This window comes from Sinohyriopsis cumingii, unplaced genomic scaffold, assembly GCF_028554795.1.
Source record: "Sinohyriopsis cumingii isolate HCF-2022 unplaced genomic scaffold, ASM2855479v2 utg000938l, whole genome shotgun sequence".
Lineage (NCBI taxonomy): Eukaryota > Metazoa > Mollusca > Bivalvia > Unionida > Unionidae > Sinohyriopsis > Sinohyriopsis cumingii.
This window is the reverse complement of record NW_028315944.1, coordinates 1,913,959-1,936,911: the sequence shown is the minus strand read 5'-3', so window position 1 is coordinate 1,936,911 and position 22,953 is coordinate 1,913,959. Positions and strand designations below refer to the sequence as shown.

The 22,953-nt window shown below is 39.3% G+C and overlaps 1 protein-coding gene and 1 long non-coding RNA gene across 2 annotated transcripts in view; one reads left to right on the top strand and one right to left on the bottom strand.

The window, feature by feature from the left end:
- Nucleotides 1-460: 460 nt before the first annotated feature.
- Nucleotides 461-5,246, bottom strand: LOC149772998 (uncharacterized). The gene is made up of 3 exons (XR_016417509.1): nucleotides 5,130-5,246; nucleotides 1,149-1,334; nucleotides 461-625 (listed from the first exon to the last, which is right to left on the bottom strand). It is a non-coding gene; the product is annotated as an uncharacterized LOC149772998 (long non-coding RNA).
- A 33-nt stretch (nucleotides 5,247-5,279) lies between these two features.
- Nucleotides 5,280-22,953, top strand: part of LOC149772997 (gamma-butyrobetaine dioxygenase-like) — a 64,381-nt gene continuing 46,707 nt past the window's right edge. The window contains exons 1-3 of the mRNA XM_089946977.1: nucleotides 5,280-5,537; nucleotides 21,607-21,680; nucleotides 22,267-22,370. Of these exons, the coding sequence (XP_089803103.1) occupies nucleotides 5,435-5,537; nucleotides 21,607-21,680; nucleotides 22,267-22,370 (281 nt within the window). The 5' untranslated portion in view covers nucleotides 5,280-5,434. The remainder of the gene's footprint in view (nucleotides 5,538-21,606; nucleotides 21,681-22,266; nucleotides 22,371-22,953) is intronic.

Below are 22,953 nucleotides of genomic sequence, written 5' to 3'. Positions count from 1 at the left end.
TATATATATATATATATATATATATATATATATATATATATATATATATATATATATATATATATATATATATATATATATATATATATATATATAAATAACTGGGACACAACATCAAGAAACTACCAGTGCAGGCTAAACCAGCATTTGTTTAGCTCTTTTGCATTCTCATTCCAAAATGGATTAGCCCCAGTGGTTGGTACTTCTCCAGTTTCTAAAGGCTACATGTTCAGAAAAGCTTTTTGCTCCTCTGACCATTATATTCTTGAAAAGGTAGGTCGTGAACAAAAACACATACAAGCATGTGTACATAATATTTTTAATATCAGCTGAAAAGTAAGAAATAAAGTGCAACACTAATATAATTTAAAAATAATAATGTTATTGTTTTGTACACCTATCCAAAACTAATTTGATTCATGTTATGTTTAAGATCATTTTTTTTATGTCTATACCGATTCCATACGATGCTTTCTTTCATTATGACATAAACTGTGTAGTCTGAGCAATTGCTCCTTTTACTCGTGTGGATGGTCTTTCCAGTTAGAAATCACGAGTCTCTTTCTCTTTTTCCCTTTGGAATACTCGACGTTGTTGTATACTTGTGGAAGAATGTTGGTATTACCTGCAATGACACATGAGTAGCAGTGTCTGTGTGAGTATATATATGTACAAGTGTAGCAAAAGACGTAAATAAAAATATAATATTTGCATAACAAAACCAGTTTAAATATGTAAAGTTGTGAGGGGCTGGTTGGTGTTGATTGGCGGATTGTAACTTCTTACAAGGTGTCCGCTTTATTAGGTGATCGTCATATAGAGGGTGACGGCCCTCTGTGTTGTTGCCCGGATTGAGTAAATATTAATATGAAGTGTGAAGCTTAGAGAGATCTGAGCAGAAATTTATATATATAGAAGAGAATGACACGAGCCCCCGTACATGAAATACAATAATTGAATCAATTACATAAACAACTGTGATAATATGTTACATTAGGAAGATACACTTCTCTCTTTGAAATAAATCATTCACTGAATTTCAATCACAAATATACTTTTATAAATAGCCAATCTGTTTTAAAGACAGAATGAGTTCATCATGGAATCGAGTGAACAATCGAAATCATTGCCTTGTACAACTTCACAACCTGTTTATTTCCGGTTCAATCCAATTTCACTGTGGCTGTTCTTCTTGGTCCTATTCTCTTTTCTCTTCTCTAATTCTCAACTTCTTGCCTCTTTCGGCCCTCAAACTTTGTGTGTGTAGGTGGATACATAAGTACATTGATACTTGGATAAGTAGGTACATGGATATGTCAGTGGAACTATTTCCCCTTTCAAAATAAACAGAGAAGCAACCTAAATCTTCTGTCAGATATCCTACTGGGAAAAGATCATTACTCTACTCTCATTATGTAAGATATCGTTCTATCGGAATTCAAACGGATACCAAAGGCTATCTGGTCAAGCCAAACGTGGCAGACCATAAACAACCCTAGTTTCATAAGATCAATGCACTTCATAATGGCTATTTCATCTTTGACTCGCATTAACATCACAGGAGACATAACAGTTCCGTTCTCGTCTCAATTATACAAGTGAATTAATGAAATTAATTACATGGCTGAGCTACGTTATATTCAGCGAATACACACATTCTAGTCTTTGGCATGCATGAAAACTCACTTCATAGCATACAACATTAATTTCAGTCAATATGCACTCAAGTCTTTATCATACGTGAAATCATCTACGATCGGTGAAATCACTGATTATCATAACTCATAGCAACTAACGTCATGCACGAAATTCTTAGAATACCTGATTCCTTGTAACAATCAAAATGACAAATTCAAACAATGAATTGTTGTTGTTGTTGTTGTTGTAGGGTTTAAAGCCACTTTTCAGCACAAGATAGGCTATACATGCCGGTCAGTATAAATGGTGGAGGAAGAACACCGAGAAAACCCCAGAAAGAATCACTGACCCACAGTAAGCTATTGGCAAGCTTTTTCTCATAACTACATTAGCCGAATCCGAGACCCGAACTGACACAGATGGAGGTGAGATGGCAATGATCCGTAAGAATAAACAATTCGTCAAACTTATATAAAGAAGATCGTTATACGAATTCAGATAGATGAACTCAAATGCAGTTATACTCATATCAAGAAAACTGATCTACGGATTAAAACAAATAAATTCATGCAAATATAAGCTAATAATTTCAAACAAATCATTATACTGGTATTAACGAATTACATGAGATTGATGCAAATAGTTTGTGTTTTTTCAAGCTTTGTTCGCTTCTACCACCAGAATTGTGTCCGTCGACTTTCCAGACATACGGTGACTTGGATAAATGTTTTATGAGATAATTTTTTCTAAACTGAATCTCGGAGTCTCCTATATGTTTAACCCAAGACATTTATTGTGGGAAACATGCCTTTTATTTAGCGTAACCAATCAGGAATAAATATATCTACCGCCGTTTATAACTAGGCGCCAAAATTGCAGTCTTCCAGATTTCCAAATAACTGAGCTTGGACAATTTCAACTCCGACATGCTTGACACAAAGATCAGAGTTAACCTTTATCCTTCGAATCTCTCTGGCGGTTAAATAAATGAAGGTTTAATTAAGAATCACTTCCTCTCATGACACAGACATTAAAATTCATTGCAGTATAGCGATTTAACATCCACCTGTCCCCCATAAATCTAATTAATTGTTCTCTTACCTAAATTAATGTGATCTTTATAGATTGACAAATATTTGCACCCTTACAAAAGTCATGGATCCCATTTTAAAATTCATCTGTAATATGCATATAATAGGCTACAATAGAAACACACACAGAGATGACTACTGAAAAGACTTATTTATAATGTGTTTACTTCATGGGGTGAGGAGCCTAATGAATTTAATGTTCCCATTATGCTGGAATATTATGTAGCGGCTGGTCAGTTCAATTCCATGTTATTCTTGCCATCATTAAATAAGTATTCACCAGCCTAACAAATTCGTTCTGACAATTTCTCTGTTTATTGATGTCTTCAGATTTGTTGTTCACCAGAATATGGCATGATGACCGTCTAACTACACACCCTCATTTCTATACAATTACTATGAGATACATGTTGCTCTTATTTTTTCTTTCAACAAATTACAAAGTGATATTTGATTTCTGTAATCCCAAATGATCCAGAACTGTTATATACATATAACCTTTATGCAATAAAAGAAAAACTTACACTTTGTACATACCGTGGAAAATGAATACTTGTATATAGCCTCTACTACATTAGACAATATCCATAAATTGTTTACAGTTGCTTATATCAAGCTAGCAACATATAGGTTATGAATGCTGATCTACATAATTTAAACGGTTAGACAAAGACAACCATTTTTAAAGAACATATAATGGCTGACATATCACAATTTCATCCAGCAATTGGCAGCTTTGGAGGAAAATGGGTAGGTGGGATCCAGCTTGCTGTCAGCATGAAGTATCATGTAAATATTAAACAGTAGCTCAAACTTGTACTTTATCACGTATTTTACTTATATGACTTAAAACCTCAACATTATTGTACATGTCATAACACAGTAATCACGCATTGGTCAAAAATTGTTCTGGACTTCATGTTTATGATCAAAATGTCGCGCTCTTTGACGTCACTATGAAAGCTACGCATATTGATAAACCAATTCGTACTATCCTCGATGGTGACGTTTCCATTCGACGCGCTCTTATTTGGACCCAAGTTTAGTATATGTCCACCACTGTAAAAGTCCATATTGATCGATAATTTTCGTCTTTAAGTTTCTTGGTGGCAGTTAAGGTGCAAAGCATTGAATAATCAGGATTAAATGTAATCTGGTTAGGGGTCGTCCATTAATTATGTCAACAAAATAGGGGGAGGGGGCTTGAAGAAGTTTGACAATTGTTGACATGGGGGAGGGGGGAGTTCAAGATAAATTGACATCAACAATGTTATTTTTTACAATAAATTTAATAAATCAAAAAATAGGAAATTAGTCGGTGCGTTGGTATGGCACACACTCGCTCGCCCGTCAACAACCCACCGGTTTAATCCTAAACCGGTTGAGCTCTTGCCAAGGAAGTCATAGTCTTGCATCATCATATTTTGTTTTTATTCAATGTAGATTGTAGACTGTAGACAGATTTTTAAAGGAAGCTGCTACTAAATTCAAAGACTGCACTGAGCCATAGACATCTAAATAGTATAGCTATCCATGGACTTCTATTAAACAGCAACTATGTTATATGTATAGATGCTATATATATTGAAGTCCATGAGCTATCCCTCCAAGGATGGATAACTGAGCCTAGAAAACTTGAGAGCTTGACTATTATACAGTCATCTTTAACATAATACATAAAATAAATTATGTAGCCTACACAAGCATACAACTTCTTCAACCAGATGCAGTAACCTTAATGCTTTACAAATTGTACACTTTGATAACAGACTCTTGTTCATTTCAGGCAAATGGGAAGATCATAGAAGCTAGAATATAAACTAGCGATTTTTTCATGAATTCAAAGTGTTATAGTCAATTTAAAATCTGTTAAACAAGTATAAAAAAATGTATTAAAATTTATTTGTAGACCTTTTAATTTCTACAATTCTATTTTTAGCATAAAAGCCAGCCGTATAAAATATTGTTTGTTTGGGGGGGGGGGGTTTAAAATTTTATTAAGGGGGGTCATTGAAAGTTTGACAGTTGTTGACAAAGGGGGGGGGGGAGAGGGGTAAAAAATTGCCTAAAAATTGTTGACATAATTAATGGACGTCCCCTTAACAAAAATATGTGCTAAATTTTAAAAGAACAATTTAAATTTGATTTAAAATGAGTAAATGCCCATACATGGCCCATGTTACTTGTACTATAAAAATGGTACTCACACCCTCACTCCACACTCATGTAACCTAAATAATAATGCACAAAGATTTACAAGGCAATAGCGCTGAATATATTGCACACTAACATGTAGAACGTATCGTAATACACCATTTTCCAACACAGGACGCACTTTTTAACACTTTAATACGAGAATATTTCATGTTATAAGCCATGCTAATCAAAATGAGTGCTTACCCTCGACATGTACATTTACATCATGGCTGACCCTGTTACCTGACCTTTATTACGAAAAGAGCGCTCAGTGAACAGGGCTACCAGCTGGTTGGTGCTAGACACGCTAGTAGACACAAATCACCAGATAGCAGAGGCACATACTTAGTGACGAAGGTACAAAGTGCAAAGAACGTATACAAGACATGTACAACACGCACACTTTTTTACATGTACAATCGCGTGGCGGCAGGTGTACTATGCTTTGGCACTGACTGAATCAAAGTCTTTACATTTGTGTCTGCGTACGCTTGAAACTGTTAACCATAATGACCTGTAATTATCGACAGTTATTATTATGTGTTCAGAGGGCGAGAAATTTCCGCCGTGTTATTGGAGGTTACGCACGACCACTCTTCACGTTTGCTAGCTGTAAGTATTTTAGGAAATACTATATAGGTCTAATGTTCTATTTCAAATAATTTATCTCACTGATCATAGACTGAAATGGTAGCTTCCGTATCAACTTGATAACAAACGTTATGACTGACACGCGGTGTCGCCGTAGAAAATATACTGCTCAAATGAAGTTGATACCTAAATGTCTACTCTTATTCACAGGTGCTTGAAGCGAGCTTGATGTTTAAAAAAAGCAATAATCGAAGGGAAAAAAATCACATCGAGGGACAAAAGTGCCTGAGATTACCCCATGACCCGTTATACACTACATGCATCTTTGTCTACTCTTATTCACAGGTGCTTGAAGCGAGCTTGATGTTAAAAAAAGCAATAATCGAAGGGAAAAAAATCACATCGATGGACAAAAGTGCCTGAGATTACCCCATGACCTGTTTATACACTGTCTACTATAGTATGATAGACAGGGTCCTATGTCAGAACTAGTCCGAGTTTTCTCTGACTCTTGCCACCCCATTTTTGATATTTGGACATTTATGTTGGGGTGAAAACTCGGGCTAGTAACACAAATGTCCAAATATCAAACATGGGGTGACAAGGGTCAGAGAAAACTCGGACAAGTACTGACATAGGACACTGTCTATCATACTTTAATAGTATAGTAGACAATGTCCTGTCAGAACCAGAGGCGTAGCTGGGGGGGGGGGGGCAGGGGGGTACATATGTCCCCGGGCGCCAAGGTACAGGGGCGCCAAAATGAGGCTTACAACGTTACATTATAATAAGTAAACAAGGGTAATATTCAAAATGTGATTAAACGGGGAGGGGGCTGGGGCGCCAATTTTATAGTTCGTCCCCGGGCGCAAAATATCATAGCTACGCCTCTGGTCAGAACTGGTCATGGTGGTAATCTGAGACAATTTTGTCACTCGGTATGATTATTTTTTTCCTTTAGATTATTGGTTTTTATTCAACATCTAACTTACGTCGAGCACCTGTGCTCTTATTGAAAACAACAACAATTAGCAACAAAAAGCAAGCGTGTTATGTAGTTTTATTTTCAGATATAGTATTCCTTATTTTTATCCAGTGAAATGTATAATAAAAAGTCATTCTGTACACCCACGACATTCCAACCCTACTAAGACCAAAGTGACAGGTCGATCGATATGAAATATGACGAATCTGCAAATCCCTCACCAAACCTCACCCTCCTCCCCTCCTCGAAATCCGACACGTATTTAAAATCTCAGTAGCTCGAAACATATTTTCTTTACTTTCCTCACTCGAGTTTTAATGTGGGATACAATAGCGACACGTAGACTGTTATGTTAAATTGGGGTGGGTGGGTTGTACTATGGCGACAAGGGAATTTAACATGGGGAATATTGTGACTGTATAACGACAACATATATTGGGACTGTTTAGCGACAAGGGAAATGGAACAGGCTGACATAACGGTACTGGACATTGGCAACAATGTTGCAAGTGGCTGACCTCAATCGGGTGAAACAATGACAGCGGGAGAAGAAAAAAGCTATAACGCCTGGCGGGGCGGGAACCCGTATCGTTCATAAAAAATAAACATCGCCTGGCGGGGCGGGAACGAGCTTCGTCGCGGCACTGACTAACGGTACCGTTCACATAAAAAACACATAGATTTATCAACATCAGTCTGTTATATAAAACACCGACTAAAAGAGAGTAATACTTTTCGAGACAATAGGATTCGCCCTGAAAAGGACCGTTTAGCTTTCTTATTCTTTTACATTTTCTCCTCCCTTCTTTTTCTCCACCAGCACCTTATTTTCATCACATTCTTCTTCTTTTTCTTCTCCTTTTCATGCTCCCCTCCTCTTCCTCCTTCTCTTCTTTCTTCCTCTTCCAATTATACTCATTCTTCCTTTTCTCATTATCCTCTTCTTTTTCCATATTCTTGTTACATCTTCTCATGTCTTCTTTTTCCTCTTTCTCTTCCTTTTCCTGTTTAATTAATTCCTTTAATATTTATTTACCTCTTTTCAAATTCTTCATCTTCATGCTCAACCCGTGAGGACTATAAGCTTCATACTGCATCCTTTTCAACATTTCCTCCACCATGCCTATCGTATCAACCACCTCTTGCAATTTTATCATCTTCTCTAAATGGTTGTTGGCCATTTTATTATTCAGTGTTGAATGGCGCGAATGTTACATTAGTTGGATTAAGATCGCATTGCTCCATTTGGGCATGTGCGACCAGTTAATAACCCCACATGGGACTAATCGATTTTTTCGAGGGGGGGGGGAGGGAATAGTGCCTCGTACCCCAACGCTTTAATGCACACACAGTGTGCTGATAGATTTTGTCTGTTTTCGGGCCATGTGAGTGGGAATAGTGTTGTCGTCATGACGTAATTACGAATTCTAATATATTATTTGTGCTGCTTATAGAGATAGCATTGATAAGGTGGATCAGCCTAGGATGTATATTTTTTTTGTGGGGGGGGGACGGGATTTATTTGAAATAGTTAATATTTGGTGAGACTAATTTAAATCTAATGGTTTCTGCCTTATGCGGGGGGCCTGATGGCTGGTGGTGTTTGGGCACCTTATGTATCTAAATTTGGGCCCTATATCTAAAATTAATTTAAGGCGCCACATTTTGCGGCTGGACCTGATGACTTTGTATTTGGGACACCTTAGAGAGCTATTTTGGGGTCTTATGCTTTCTATATGAAGTTACATAATCGAATCGTTGCCACATTTTATAGCTGGTCCTGATGGATGGGATTTAAGCCACCTCATAAAATCAAGGTTTAGTGGGACAATTTTGTTAGTTTATGTTTTTAATGATCCACCATATCATGAGACTGAGAAGGAAGAGAGAAAGTTGTTGTTAGTATGGCTGTATTGTATTAGGAGAAATAGTCATGGTGGTGATTTGGCTAACAACCACTTTAGGATTCCTGTACTTATAATGCATTACCCAAAGAATCACATTAATAATGCCATATGTCGTGCCATTGTGGAAAGTATGTGCAGGTGGAGCATCGGCCCGCGCGCTAGCAAGTACCAAACCTGTGTGTGTGATTAACCGTATGCCACCTCCGCACCCACCTCCCTCACGTACTCATAGATAGCGTCTATTTGTATTCATAGCAGCCTGTATGTTAGCGGCACCAATTACGTGATTCATACGTGTAATGGGGATTGTTTCAAGCTAGCTTGTAATGCGCTTGATACGATATAGTGTTGAGAGAGATGGTCATGGGGGTAACTTGGTTGTTAACTACTATATAATCCCTGTACTTAAGTGCATTATCCAACGAATCACATTCGTAATGCCGCTTGTTGTGCCGCAAGGGGAAGCAGGTGCAAGTGTAGCGTTGGCCCGCGCACAAGCAAGTACCATCCCTATGTGGGTTATTAACCGTATGCCACCTTTGCACCCACCTCCCCTATTGTCACGTCTTCATAGAAGGCGTCTATTTGTATTCAGAGCAACCTGTATGATAGCGGAACAAATTACATGATTCGAATAAGTGTAGTTGGTTGTCTCAAGTAATTTTAGTCAATGTTGGAATGATATTAATTTTTTCCCCAATTTTATCATTCTTTCCAAGGAAGAGTAGAATAGATTCATTTGTTAGGTTCGGGTTAGGACTGCTCTGGTACCATAATTCTGGATAGGAGTATGGCGAACCAATTGTTTTGAGGAAAGAGACTAGTTTTTCCTTTTGTTTTTGGTATTTGGGGATCCTCAGTGTTGTGGCAATAGGGGCAATTGAACCTCGTTCTACATTGGGTTTGATGTACCTCCCCATACTGCCTGCAAGCAAAGTTTTGGCAGTTTTGAGTCTGTTTATGACTCGTTGGTCATGTTTATAGAGAGCTGGTGGAGCTTTGGAGTTGCGTCACACTGTTTTCTATATTGAATACAGTGTACGGCCCCTGGTGCCGTGAATTCCATTATGTTTGCCATTTTGAAACGATTATTTTGGATATCATGCTGTATATCTCTGGGATGATGTAGTCAGTGTGGGTGTAGTTTGGGCCATTAAGTTGTAATTGTGCTGCCAAGTCAGCTTTGTCATTTCCTGGTATGTTAATATGGGATGGCATCCACATGAATTGGACATCAAAGACGATACTGACAAAAGTTAGTATTTACATCGTTGAAAGGCCAAATCTGTATGAAAACAGCAGCTGGCATGATGTTATTGTAATATGGCAAGTTTATAAACAGAATATATAAATTTTGTAATACCTGACATAGCATTTGCCTTACGACAAACTACATAATCAATTCAGTAGTTGGCAAACTGCAAGACATTGACGCAGAAGGAAAGCAGATCTAAGCACTTGCAGGCAGCCATTTACAGCTTGCATCAGAGAAGAATACAATATATATGGATATAATTATGAATGTAGCACTTGAAAACAGCTATTGAAAATAATGCAAAAGGAAAGTAGCACTTGCAAACAGCCGTTTACAATAATGCATCAAGGGAGATTAGAAAATGCATGCATACAGCTATGGCGGTAATCCCGCTCCATTTATCATGTACTTGGGTTTGTGGGAGAATAAAACTCCTGTTGTTTTTTCCTTTTGATAGTTTATTACGCGAATACGTTACGTTAGTTGGATTTAGGTTGCATTCTCCCACTAGGGCATGCGCGAACGGTTAAGGTCTCCACAGGTGGCTGATTAATTTATTCGAGAGGGATGGAATAGTGCCTCGTCCTCCAAGGCTTTAGTGCACACCGTGTGCTAATCAATTTGTCCGTTTTCGAGACATTAATGACCCATTGGACATGAGGTGAGTGGGAATACATCCACACGCACTCACACAGGTAGAAGATGTCTGGTAGTGGAAGGGAGGGTATGATTTTATTGAAGGAAGACGCTGTACATCCGGGATCTTTTCTTTTAGCTTCTTTTTTTTTCTCCGAAAGATAAACGATGTCGTCTTGCCGTATTTATAATTTTGAAGAGAAAAAACATTATTTGTGCTGTTTGTATTGGCATAGTGGATATACCTAATATAATGGCGCAAATCACGAATGCTGCGCTTTATATTTCTGAAGCACAGACGTGACGGAAAGCATCCCTTTTAGCAACTACCCATATGACCTACCAAATAAATCAGTTATGAGAGCGCTAACCTAAAATAAATTTTATACAAAATAGTACACTAGTTCTAAACCTTTTGTGTTTTTGGGGACAAGTTTTTTTGTTAAGGAAAAAACAAAAACACGTACATACAAACGTACGCCCGCACACAAACACAAAAACAAAGGCACATACACAAATACATACAAACGTATGAGCGCACACAAACACATACACACACATCAGTAAAGGAGTCAGTGTTTATAGTCACACTAATCCGAATTCACACAAATTGGCAACTTGATCAGCCTTTCTTTTCTAGATATCTGGTTAGCCCTGAGAAGGGCTGCTTTTTTTCTTCAACTCCAAATACACCTGGCTAATGGCAACATCTCACAGGCTTGGCACCACAGACACATCTCCTACTCCAGTCATTGTCCCAATTCACAGTTGTGGTTGGGAGCGCAGAGGGAGCTTGATTGGCTTCAGTACCCCAATCTTCAGTTTATGGGATTCTGAAAACTTGTTTCCTCTGTCTTTTTCTTCTTTTCCACACCTGTGAATGCTGTGTTTGTTGTGGCTCTCACTGTCTGTCCAACTCCTCCCAGTGTTTTGTCTGGGGTACAACGGCTCTTGGAACTGGTCGTAGTGGTTGTGGTTGTGGCTGACATGGCGGCGGTGGCGTCCTCGCCTCAGGCTTGACCTCACACAAGCTTTAAGTACGAGGTGAGGCAGGATCTCTCTCTTCGTTTCCTTCTCCTCCTCTTTTTTGTTCTCCTCCTCTTCTTCTTCTTCAATCCTAGCTGCTTCTGCTTGGCCTACGTGGCCAACTCGTCCAGGATGCGCCAGGCATAATCTAGGTGTATTTGGAGTTCAAGAGGCTTATTCTGCTCATGTTTCTTGAAGTTGACGAATCAACAATGAGTAGCCAGACTGACAAACGCTCCGCGTTTTATTTCTTAAGTGCAGACATGAAGGAAACACCCCGTTACACAAAACCTAACAGTACCCATATCATAAGCAAAATCATGGAACACGTGGACCTAAAAGAAACACTTACGTTCACTTTTTACTTACAAACACATTTTATTATCATTCCTAATTATACGAAACACAAAGACAAGGAAAACGAAGTGTTTATAGTCACACTTCTGCTTTATAACATACACCTATAAAGACACACAAATATTTTGGCAGTTTGACTAGTATCTCTTTTCTAGATTGTTTGGGATAGCCCAGAAAAGGGCTGTTTTGTTGGTGTTGTGGCCATCTCTTATCGACTAAGATTGTAACCCCGTATGGCTGCAGGCTTTCCCACAGGATAGGGTATGTTTCTACGGAAGGAGAAGGAGAACTCTTTCATATCCACTCGACAGACTACAAACATCTGTCTGGCTCCTGCTGCTGATGATGCTCTATCTGCGCCTGAAGTCTATACCTCTCGGTCCACTCTTCTTTCTCCTTGATTTCATGTCTGAAGACCTCTTCTATCAGGTGTTCGGTCACATTTAACATCCTGATATTTTCAGTCTCGTCAGGCTCTGGTAGCAGATTCTGCCTAACAAGATTAGCGTAGGCTTCATTCAGCTTGTCTAGTCTTGAATAAATCTTCATAAGTGGATGAGTCAAAAATGGATGGTCAGACTGGAGACTGCTCCGCTTTATATGGCTCATGCGCAGACGCGATAAAAAACATCTCTACAGTTTTTAGTGTATTAACGCTATAGCTCATCTCATCGTGAGGGATAGACAGAAGTCAAAGAGCCTATATTCAAAGTGTTTTCTTTTAAAAAAAAAAAACCACCAATACTTCTTTTTCAGAAAGAGAACATCTTTATTCAACTAATCATTAACCAACAATTCATACATCAATTCATTCGATACCAAAGAACATATTGTTCACAAGGTTGACAACGTTGTGAAGTCAAGTTAGACATACACGGATGGCGGTCATTCTTCAGTTGATGTAAAGACAAGATATAAGTCACTAAATGTTCTAAGGAATATCCAAGTCTGCGTTGGTGAAGAAAATACACACAGTATTTTCCACACATCATGGAATCTGTGCCTTGTATTTTCACATTATTGAATCGTGTAGTCTGGGCATTTGCTCACATAAAGTCAATGACATCGTCTTCCAAAGACGGTAATCTTTACGAATCAAAATACTCTACGGAATCATTTTCTGGAAAATAGACGGCTACCCAGTGGGTTCCAGGTAGATGACTGTCATCCGTATTGATAACATAATCTTGATGGTCTTTAGGTTTGCGATGAGGAAGTTCATCTACAGGATTCCAAGAAGCGGTGTACGAACTGTTTTTCATATGGTAATAAAGCTCCATGTATCTATATTGTTTTCTTCTTCGTTTTTCACAGGTATTGATAAGTCATCAATTCAATCCTGACTTTTGCTTGAAAATCTCTCAAGTAATCGTCTCTTCGCTACGTCTCCATACTCTGGGCCAAGAGAGATTCGATGTGATGGATCTCAAGAGCAGTCAATGGAGGGGATGTTGTTGTTGTTGTTGTTGTTGTTGTTGTTATGGGGTTTAGCGCCATTTTGCAGCACAAGATAGGCTATGCATGGCGGCCAGTATTAATGGTGGAGGAAGAACCCGGGAAAACCCCGGAAAGAACCACCGACCCACGAGAAGCTACTGGCAAGCTTTCTCACATACCCACATTGGTCGAATCCGAGACTCGAACCCACGTAGACAGAAGTGAGATGCCAGTGATCCGTAACGGAGAGCACTTTTGACCACTCGGCCCCTTAATGGAGGGGGATGAATGATCACGCAAGTCTTCATACCGCAACACTGCCTCTTCCGACATGGGACCCCAAGCGTCCTCCAGATAGTCATCCTGTTTTTCTTCCTGGCTCATCAGCAGACATTTATCGTGTTGAATTAGACTTGTATGCTCGTTGTGACATATAGCAATCTTTCTTGGTCAACGCTGTAATGGTTTCCGCCAGGTGTTTGGCAAGCCAGGAGACTAAATGTTCTACTTGTTCTGGCCATCTGGACATCAACATGTTCTCTTCGTCTTTGTCTTTGTTAATGACTGGTTCTGCTTCCATGATATCTCCCCATTCCATTATTTTTTCCCCAAAGATTTTCCACCATTCTAAGAGGGATACGTTTCTTCCATAGCTTCTAATGGAATGACTTCTCTCAAACTGTTGATTTCTGTCGTATTATCAAATTTGGCATACAAGATGATGTTCACCTTGTGATCAGGCTCTCGTTTTGCAAACTGAATTTCCACACGAATCTGTCCGGATTTTGTAGGATGGAAACGTCCCTGGTCGCTGCCTTGGTCAGGAGTGAAATCAAAAGCCCACATTATGTAACCTCCTGCATAATCGTCTATGTAATACTGTGGCTGGTGTTAGTCCTTAATTTCTCCCGTAGCTTCGTACAGGGACAAGTACAGTCTCAAGTAATTCGTCTCGGCAAACTTATGTTCGATGGGTCTGGTACACAAGGTCTTGCCATTGGGACTGACTTTGATTTTGGACACACCAATGTGCTGAAAGTTGAAAGGATTTGTTCTGGTGGATCCGTTGAAGGCTGAATTCTCGACTATACCAATGATTAAACATTTGGGTAACTGTCCTTGGAATAAATATATACGATCATGGATCGCTCACCACCGGGAATGTCGAAGGTTTTCACTGCCACGCGTCGTATCGGATACTTGGCGGTCGTTCCGCTCAGAGAGTGCCTGATGTCGTTTCCTACTTTAGGTGACACTTCCACGCGTCGCACGTTGAGTCTTGCTTCTTCAATTTGTTTTGTTTTTAAATCGGCAGTTGCAGCCATCAAATGGAAAGCGGCGCTGCTACGATTCAGTCTCAGGTGGATTTCAAATTCATTCTGCAGATACCTTTCTTGTAACCACATGTCCAAATGCAAACGATCCATCAGTTCTAAACTAAGAATTTTTGTTTATTTTCTCTTGACGTTTAACAAATTCAGGATTGTGTACATCTAGCTCGTTGAACTTGTCCGGTTTGTCAGGTTTCCATTCATCGCAAGCATCCAGATGAGTATTCATGGCATCCTTTTCGTACGTCAGGAGATTTTCTAGGTACACTCGGTAAAGGTAAGTATCAATGCTGCTGACCAGTTTGTTATTCAAATACAAATCCACTCCACTAAACAAGGAATGCATGAAATTGTTGACTGGAGCTACTGCCTCATCAACCGTTATATTGGCACCATCCGTCGATGTATCTTCCACTTTCACTTTCAAGCACAAGTAATTCCTGTTTAGATAGATGTAATCGTCGGGCTGCCCTTTGATTTTAAATTCGATGAGCGCTGAATCCGTCACAGAGGAGACGGGATGAAATTGTACCCATTGGGATTCTTGCATCGTCATCACAGTCGGTGCCATGGCAAACATGTCCAGTTCTGAACATGCGCAAGACTCCCGGTGCATCGTTTTTTCTCTTTTTGTGATATAATAATCAAAACTTCTAATTCTCGGACGGTTCTTCTTTTCTTGGTCTTTCTATGTCTGGGGGTGTGAAGTCTTCTGGAGGTGTGTATTTATCGTCTCTTTCTTGTCCTTGTTATGGTGTCAGGGAAGCAAAAATGCCTGGCTCAACAGAGTCCAGTGCATCCATAGGAGTTTCTCAACGGCCAAAAATGTCTTTGCCAGTTTGATGCATGACATTTATGCCAGGTTTCAAGCTTCTTTGGGGTTTTGTTTGTCAGTGATGCCATTTTTGAGAAATCCTTTGCATTGCGTCAAAGTGGCATCTTTCAATGCGTGCAGTCTTGGTGCCACCATTGGTTTCAAAACGGCCGTCATCAAACGAAATGCCAATTTCAGCATATCTCCTAAACCAAATCCTCTGTGTCGAGCGAATCTTCGGTACACAGGTTATATGGCCTATAAGACGTTAGAGAATCGTTTTCGAAAATTTAGTTTTCATGTGACTTTCCTTTTGGTGAATGAAATATTTTATCCCATATCAACTTTCATATTAATATTGACAGTGGCAAAATACGACTTACTGACGGGCAGATAGTGAGGATGTACAAATTCGCTGTGAACGTGATACGTCTTTCCACCTTCCTCGTCATTGGTCGTGGCAGAATGCACTTTGAAAAGAATGACACGCAGTAACGGTACGGAGGTGTGTCCCACTACGTTGTACTCCTCCGCATCGGAGTACACAGATATCAAATTTAGTCCTTGGTTCAGTTCTACCGAGGAACGAAAATACATAGCAAAACTCGAGTTGTCGTAAAAGACTGTTAATTCATTTTCCTTCTCCACTTCCACCCTCATCTTTATGTCACCACCTAAAATCTCAAACAATTCAGGACAAAATAAAATGGACAGCGCTTTGCTGAATATTTCATTCACCAATATTTCATTTCACCAGTACGCGACGAACCATTTTATGGTACTCGCTCGTGAAATTTTTTCTGGCACTCTCCATGTCTTTGTCAAACACGGCATTGAACTTGGCAGCAATCGTTTTCACCAAACGTTGACCGTTAAAATAATAGGATGCAGGAATTTTCAACTCATATGTGGACAATTTAGACTGGAGTTTCTGTTTTCGGAGTGGATTTTGCAATTGGGTTAACATTCAAGGTTTGTTTCATTTGCTCGTCACGAACGTCGACCGTAAAAAAAATAATTGATTTTTTTACGATGTTTCGGATTTGTGTTGGATGAAGGATTTCGACCAAAGCCACTTCCCAATGGGCATCGTGGTCCAATTGGATGGCCTGAGGTAATTTGGCCGTGAAACAGCATAATATGTATTTGGGAAATACATCCATGGAACTGTTGCTGGGAAACATTAAGTCAAATTGGTTGTTCATAATTCCAGAGTTCTTCTGTCTTAAGGGTCACTGGAGGTCAGAGGAGGGTATAAAAGAGGATTGTTTTGGTTGTTTCGGTGGTGAATTTTGAGAGGGTGACTTACGTTGGGCGAAATGCTGCCGTTGTTATCGTTAGAGTATTTCAGGGAATTATTGTCGAAAAAGTAACCGACGAAACTGCTCAGTAAAATGATCCACAGCTGTTCGTCCCGTTGTTACAAACTCAAATTGGCAATGGCAGCACCGATGACACAATACACCAAAAGATTTGGTAGAAAAAGACCATTTGCGTTTTAGGTACACGTTCTCCACACCATACCAACACGGAATGGTTTTGGTGATCTTGCAGAGAAGAACTGGGTGATGGAGTGGTCACTGTAGTGGTAGCAGTAGCTGAGGTTGTTTGAAAGGGCATGACGGTCACTTCTTTTTATAGTCGATGACTTGCGAAGCGTCGATCCAAGAGTCAAAACTGGGAAGATATCATTTTCAACGTACTTTGACTTCTTTGACACATCGTTTTCCCACTTTACAGGTTCTTGGATCGAGAATGCTTTCGCCATCGTACACTTCATCTTCTTTTTCTTGGTCACGTGTTGTAACTCGAGAAAGTAAAACTTTTCTTTTAACACTTCTCCGTTCATGTCTTCCAATTTATAGACGGCAGGATGACGGCCACGCACTTGTCCAGTGACACGAAACAATTCGGTGGTCCAGTCGGGTAAGTAAGCTTTTTGAACGTGGGTTTGATTTTGGCAATGCGCACCCAATAGCCCGTCGTCAACGCTTCCTCTTTCTTGGGGACAGTCACAGTCGGGCACATACCAAACAGGCTCTCAAAGACGGTCATTTCGTTGTCGGGAGTCACTTATTGGAGGGCACATCCGATGCGACGATGGTTTGATTGGTTGTACACTTTGACCACATGCATGAAGACGTCGATGTACTTGAGAGTGTGTTGATGCGTAACATCCACATGCGTTCTTTCAGGGTGCGTTGAAAACTTTCCACGACGCTGCCTTTGGTTTCGGGATTCTCGGGGATAATATAATGAATGTCCCGTTTGTTAAATTCCTTTTGGAAAGCTTGGTTCAGAAATTCGGTGCCTTTGTCGGTTTGCTATCGAAGAGGGTGGCGACCACCTTGTTCAACTGCAGTTTGAGGGCTCGCACTAACTTAGTGCTCGGTTTCGATGTCAATGTTGGAAAAGACGTGGATGACAAAAAACAAATATTTGTAGCCACGATTGTAGATGGCCAAATGTTGTTGTAGTTGCTGTTGTTGGGTTTAACGCCATTTTCAGCACAAGACAGGCTATACATGGCGGACAGTATAAATGGTGGCGTAAGAAACCGGGAAAAGAAGACGAGAATAAAGCGACGAAGAAGAGGAATTAAAATTAAACAAAAGTGAAAGGACAAAGAAGAAGCTAATGAACTTTTCAAAGCGACGTGATGTGACATTGGATTGTTTTGTTGTTTTTGTTGTAGGGTTTAACGTCATTTTTCAGCACACGATAGGCTATACATGGCGGCCAGTATTAATGATGAAGGAAGAACCCGGGAAATCCCCGGAAAGAACCACCGACCCTCGAGAAGCTACGGGCAAGCTTTCTCACATACCCACATTAGCCGAATCCGAGACTCGAACCCACGCAGACAGAGGTGAGACGGCAGTGATCCGTAACGGAGAGCGCTTTAGACCACTCGGCCACTCGGGGCTCCCGACAGTGGAATGTAATTCATACCAGAATATAGTATAAAGTAAACTTAAGTGTCTTTTGACTTTGATTTTTTAAAATAAGGATCAACAGTCACGCACTCATACACAAGTCCATCATGGGGCAAAAAAGGGATTTTGAGTTTTAGTTGATTTAGGCGAACACTGATTATTCTCTTTAAGAGATATATAGGTGGCCCCGAAAAGGGCCGTTAAATGTTGTTTGCTTGTATTTTTTTTAATAAAAAGACCGTTGAATGTTTTATGGGTTTTCTTAAAATAAAAAAACAACTACGGAACAGGTGGTAATGAGCTTTAACTGCCATATCCCTTTGTCATGACTAAGGCTGAATTCTTGACATGCTACTGTCGATGATTTGGTAGACATCACTAGGATTGGTAGATTTAGTAGTTGTGTGGAGAGGGTTGGACTGTTTGGCTCGGGAAAGTCATTTTCTCCTGGTTCATATTAATTATGATACATTTGTTTCAGACTACTTAACTCTGCCAAAATGTCTAGGAGTACCGTCACCGTTTAACTTTCAATATCCCCCTTCTCTCCTAGATCTTGTTTCTTCTATGCTTCTTCTTCATGTCGTTTTCTTCTTACTTCTTTTTCTTCTTGATGTTGTTGTTGAATGAGAAAAGCTTGTTCTGCTTCTTTCTGCTGTTGCAAAAATTTCTCCGATTCATCTTTCTGTCTCTGTTAAAAATCGTCCACGTGTGGTAAGGAAGGAGAATGTGGAGAAGGTGCTGGTACCGGAACAAAAACTTGTGAAGAAGAGAGCAAATCCACTAAATCCCAATTAAATTCGTTCTCTTCTGGAAGTAGGACCGTGTTTGCTTTGGTAGTCGCTGCTATGCCATCACTTCTCTCTCCACGGCTGGTGCACCCAAATTCATTGTCTTCTCATTTTCCGTCATGTTCTAACTCTGTCGCATGGAATCACTTCGCACAGACGCTAGCGCACCTATATAGGGGATGTTACGTCACATGTAGCTCTCTTCGGATTGGAAGACAGACTCGGCACTGTGACTGAATTTTGTAACGCGTATTTGGTTGGTGAAAGAACTCAATCCGTTTCGATCCGCTCTTCAATAAAAATAACCACAGCTCGCTTCATTCCTTTCACCTGTTCTCGTCACAAGATGTGAACTAACGTAGAATCTTCTACCCTCCTATCGTCAATGCTGTTCAACCCGGACTATCCCATGTATGTCCAAACATCATGGGCTATCACGCAGATGACTGACACTGCCCTTAGGAAATGAAGGATCTATGTGGAGAGGTGAGGCTGTCTGAATAGGATCTTAATCTTCAGTCCAGACGTTACACGAAGTTTGAGGAAGAAGGGAAGATCTGTGCGATGCCCTCAATGTTAACAGAATGGTGTTACATTTCACTGATTCGGCTTTTAAATCTGCGTCCGTCATCACCACCCCTTTTTGCATGAAAGCTTGCGCCTGCGAGACACACCTCCTGTCCAGCTCATTACATAAAGCTGTGTATCACATAATTGGTACACTTTGCGTATAATGTGTGCAGTTTCATAGTTTTGATACTATAACATGTGAAAATCACTTTATGTGTTTCTGATTGGTCCAAATAAGCCCATGAAATTAACGTGCGGTATTCTCTTTCCTGATTTGCCGAGATCGTGGTTAATCATTTATACCCCGCCTTCTGGAATGTTTTGTTTTCAATGAACAATTTGGCGACCATTTTCAACTCGACTCGCCAAAAACAAAATTGAGGAAAAATTATATCGGCTCTCTAAATATGGTCAATTTACCTCCAGAGGGGTGTGTTATGTCATGAATCCTAGTATCGTCATAAGAAAAATGGCTGAAAACTAAAAGATAAGAAGTAAGGGTATTGCTCAGTTCATAGCGGGTGTGCATGGATGGGTGATAGGCGGGGTCGGTAAACACGTAACCATTGTTCAGAAGAATGTGGACATAAACCTTTCTCCAAACTGATAGAAGTTTATCTAACAACTGCAAATTTACGTGGTAAATATCTGATGCAGTTCCGACTTGGAATGAAATTTGCTTACAGATTCTTTAGTTTGTTGTTCCAAGTCAAGTACTGTAAGTAACCCATCACAAATACATTACAATAAATATGGTAATTTCTGTATCCAGTGACCATTCGTCACAAGAATATTGCAACAATGTAATGTTTAGTTGTGAAAGTGACATATTAGGTTACGTAAACATGGATCGTCTACCTTATTGTGGCGGGGTGCTGCATCAAACAATGCAACATCGTGCGCATAGTAAATGGATATTTGCAGTTATTTTACTTTACTATTTTCAAAAACTCAGTCACACACAAGAACTTCCATCCCATTCAACTTTTTCCTCACTCATCAATTTAACATGTAACTGTTAATTTGTATCGTTCAACGAGACATCAGTAGGCAAAAAGTGACTTTCAATCATCGATATAATGAAGTGATTCGATTTGTTGTAAAAGTTTCATTGACGTAAAAGATCAGTTTACATCTCTTGTCAGAAGCTGATATTGCTCAGTTAAAAAGCGTCACTGGTTTGTACTCGAAACTGCTCAAAAACATAATTTGCTTCTGCTAGTTACTTGCACTCAGTCAGTTTAAATTAAGTCAGGTCCCCACTGTCGCTGCTATATTTTAATGGTGCTTATACATTTAATTGAAAGCTTAGGAGATGTCTTTGTGGGCTTGTCAGCCAAATGTAACTGGGTCATTAGTTTCAGGACTTGAAAATTCGAAATTAACTTCTTAAGCCAGAGATTTAGAGGAAAAAGCGTGGGTAGACATGATGATTGAAAATATGCACGTGTACGCTAGAGAATATCTTACCATACCCTGTCTGTGAGACTTAGAGCCAACTCTATGGTTGAACGGAATTTTTAGATAAAAAGATAGGTAGGTAAATTAATCATTTTTGTTTTTGTACCTCGAGTCCAATGTTTTCCTTTGCATCCATGTAAAATTACAATCATATTTTCGACTTATAAAAATGGTACTAACAGCTGCCTCGCTTGGCGCTCAGCGTTAAGAGGTTAGTGTTAGGACTTGTCGGCCTGGTGTCAGGATAATGTGACTGGGTGGGACATCATGCTACATGTCTTCAGCATGATGCCTCAGTGCTAGACATCACTATAAACTGCCACACTGCAGACATCGTAGCGATATGACTGAAAACCTGTTAAAGCTAAGTTAAAAATCCACACACACACACACAATCATCTTTCCCCAAAATCTTATGATGGGTTACTTTCTTTTAAGACATAACGTATTACACACACACACACACACACACACACACATATATATATATATATATATATATATATATATATATATATATATATATATATATATATATATATATATATATAAGAAACTTGAAATTAAATTCATGTAATTTTCAGATAGACACAATCGCCTTGTCCAGCACTGGCAGGATCCAACTTCCCGGGTTAATGGTGTCAGATTCTATTCGATGGTAATGAATATAACATCTCCATAACTTGGCTATTGATGGGCTTTTCTAGTCTTTTTTGAATGAGTATTCTGTTCTGGACATTGTATGTTGATAGAAACACAGAAAGATTGCAAATGACGAACAGCTATCTTGTTTTCAATATAACAGCAATTTAAATGACTGATTAAAATCTTATTCCATTTCTCTGATGAACCGCATGAGCTATATTAATAACAATGCATGGAGTACATAGTACATAACGTGTTGTTTTAAAAAGTCTATACAAAAATAAGGTTTTATAGGTTTAAACTGGGAATGAATTTTGTTTTACCCGACAATAAATATTTAGAGTGGTTTAAGATTGCACAGTTTTGAAGGGCAATTTAAATATATCCATAAGAACCTTTCTTTAAACAAAAAATGCACTTTTATGGAGAATTATTGATGTTTCTAAACCCACCCACCCCCAGTACGGTAGAAGGACTAGAAAGTCCACTCTGTTGAGCAAAAGTTTATGAAATATTGCTTTGTTACAAAAAGAAAAACGTTTAGGGAGAGATTACAACTTTACTTCTGCGTTTTGACTGTTCCCAATTAACCGTTTCAGCCGATTCAGAATGTGTCAGCACGGGAAAAGCAGGTCGTAGGTGCAGAAGTGGAAAAAGATGGTCGCCAATTAGTGATCACGTGGATGGATGGGGTCAAATCTAGGTAAACGAAACTCATGCTTATCAGTGTTAGAAAAAGTCTCTTTTTCTGCAGTGCATTCGTAGCTGATACTTTTGACGAATCACTGCCGCGCCCACCCCCCATTTAATATCAGTTTCATTGCACCGTATCAAGTATACTTTTAAACATCTGACAACCTTGATACTCAGCTCACGGAGATTAGTAATTTTTTAATCTTTTGATTACACTGCTCATGTGCGTAACGGGACGTTGTCGTAATTACGCCGATAATATCTTGCCAGAATAAGAGTAGTAAATGGGGATACCCTAGCGACAATGGGAATTAGCATTACAAACACCCCTGGGACAATCTGGCGACAAGGGAAAATTAACATGGAGAAAAATCGTGGGACAATCTGGCAACAAGGGAAATTAACATGGGAATAAATCGTGGGTCACTCTAGCGACAAGGGGAATTTAACATGGAACTATAGTATGGGTCTGTCTAGCGACAAGGGGAAATTAACATGGGAATAGAGTTTGGGTTTGTCTAGGGACAAGGGGAATTGAATATGGGATTTTTTTTTTTTATTAAATTTAAATTTAAATTTAAAAAAGGGGTAGG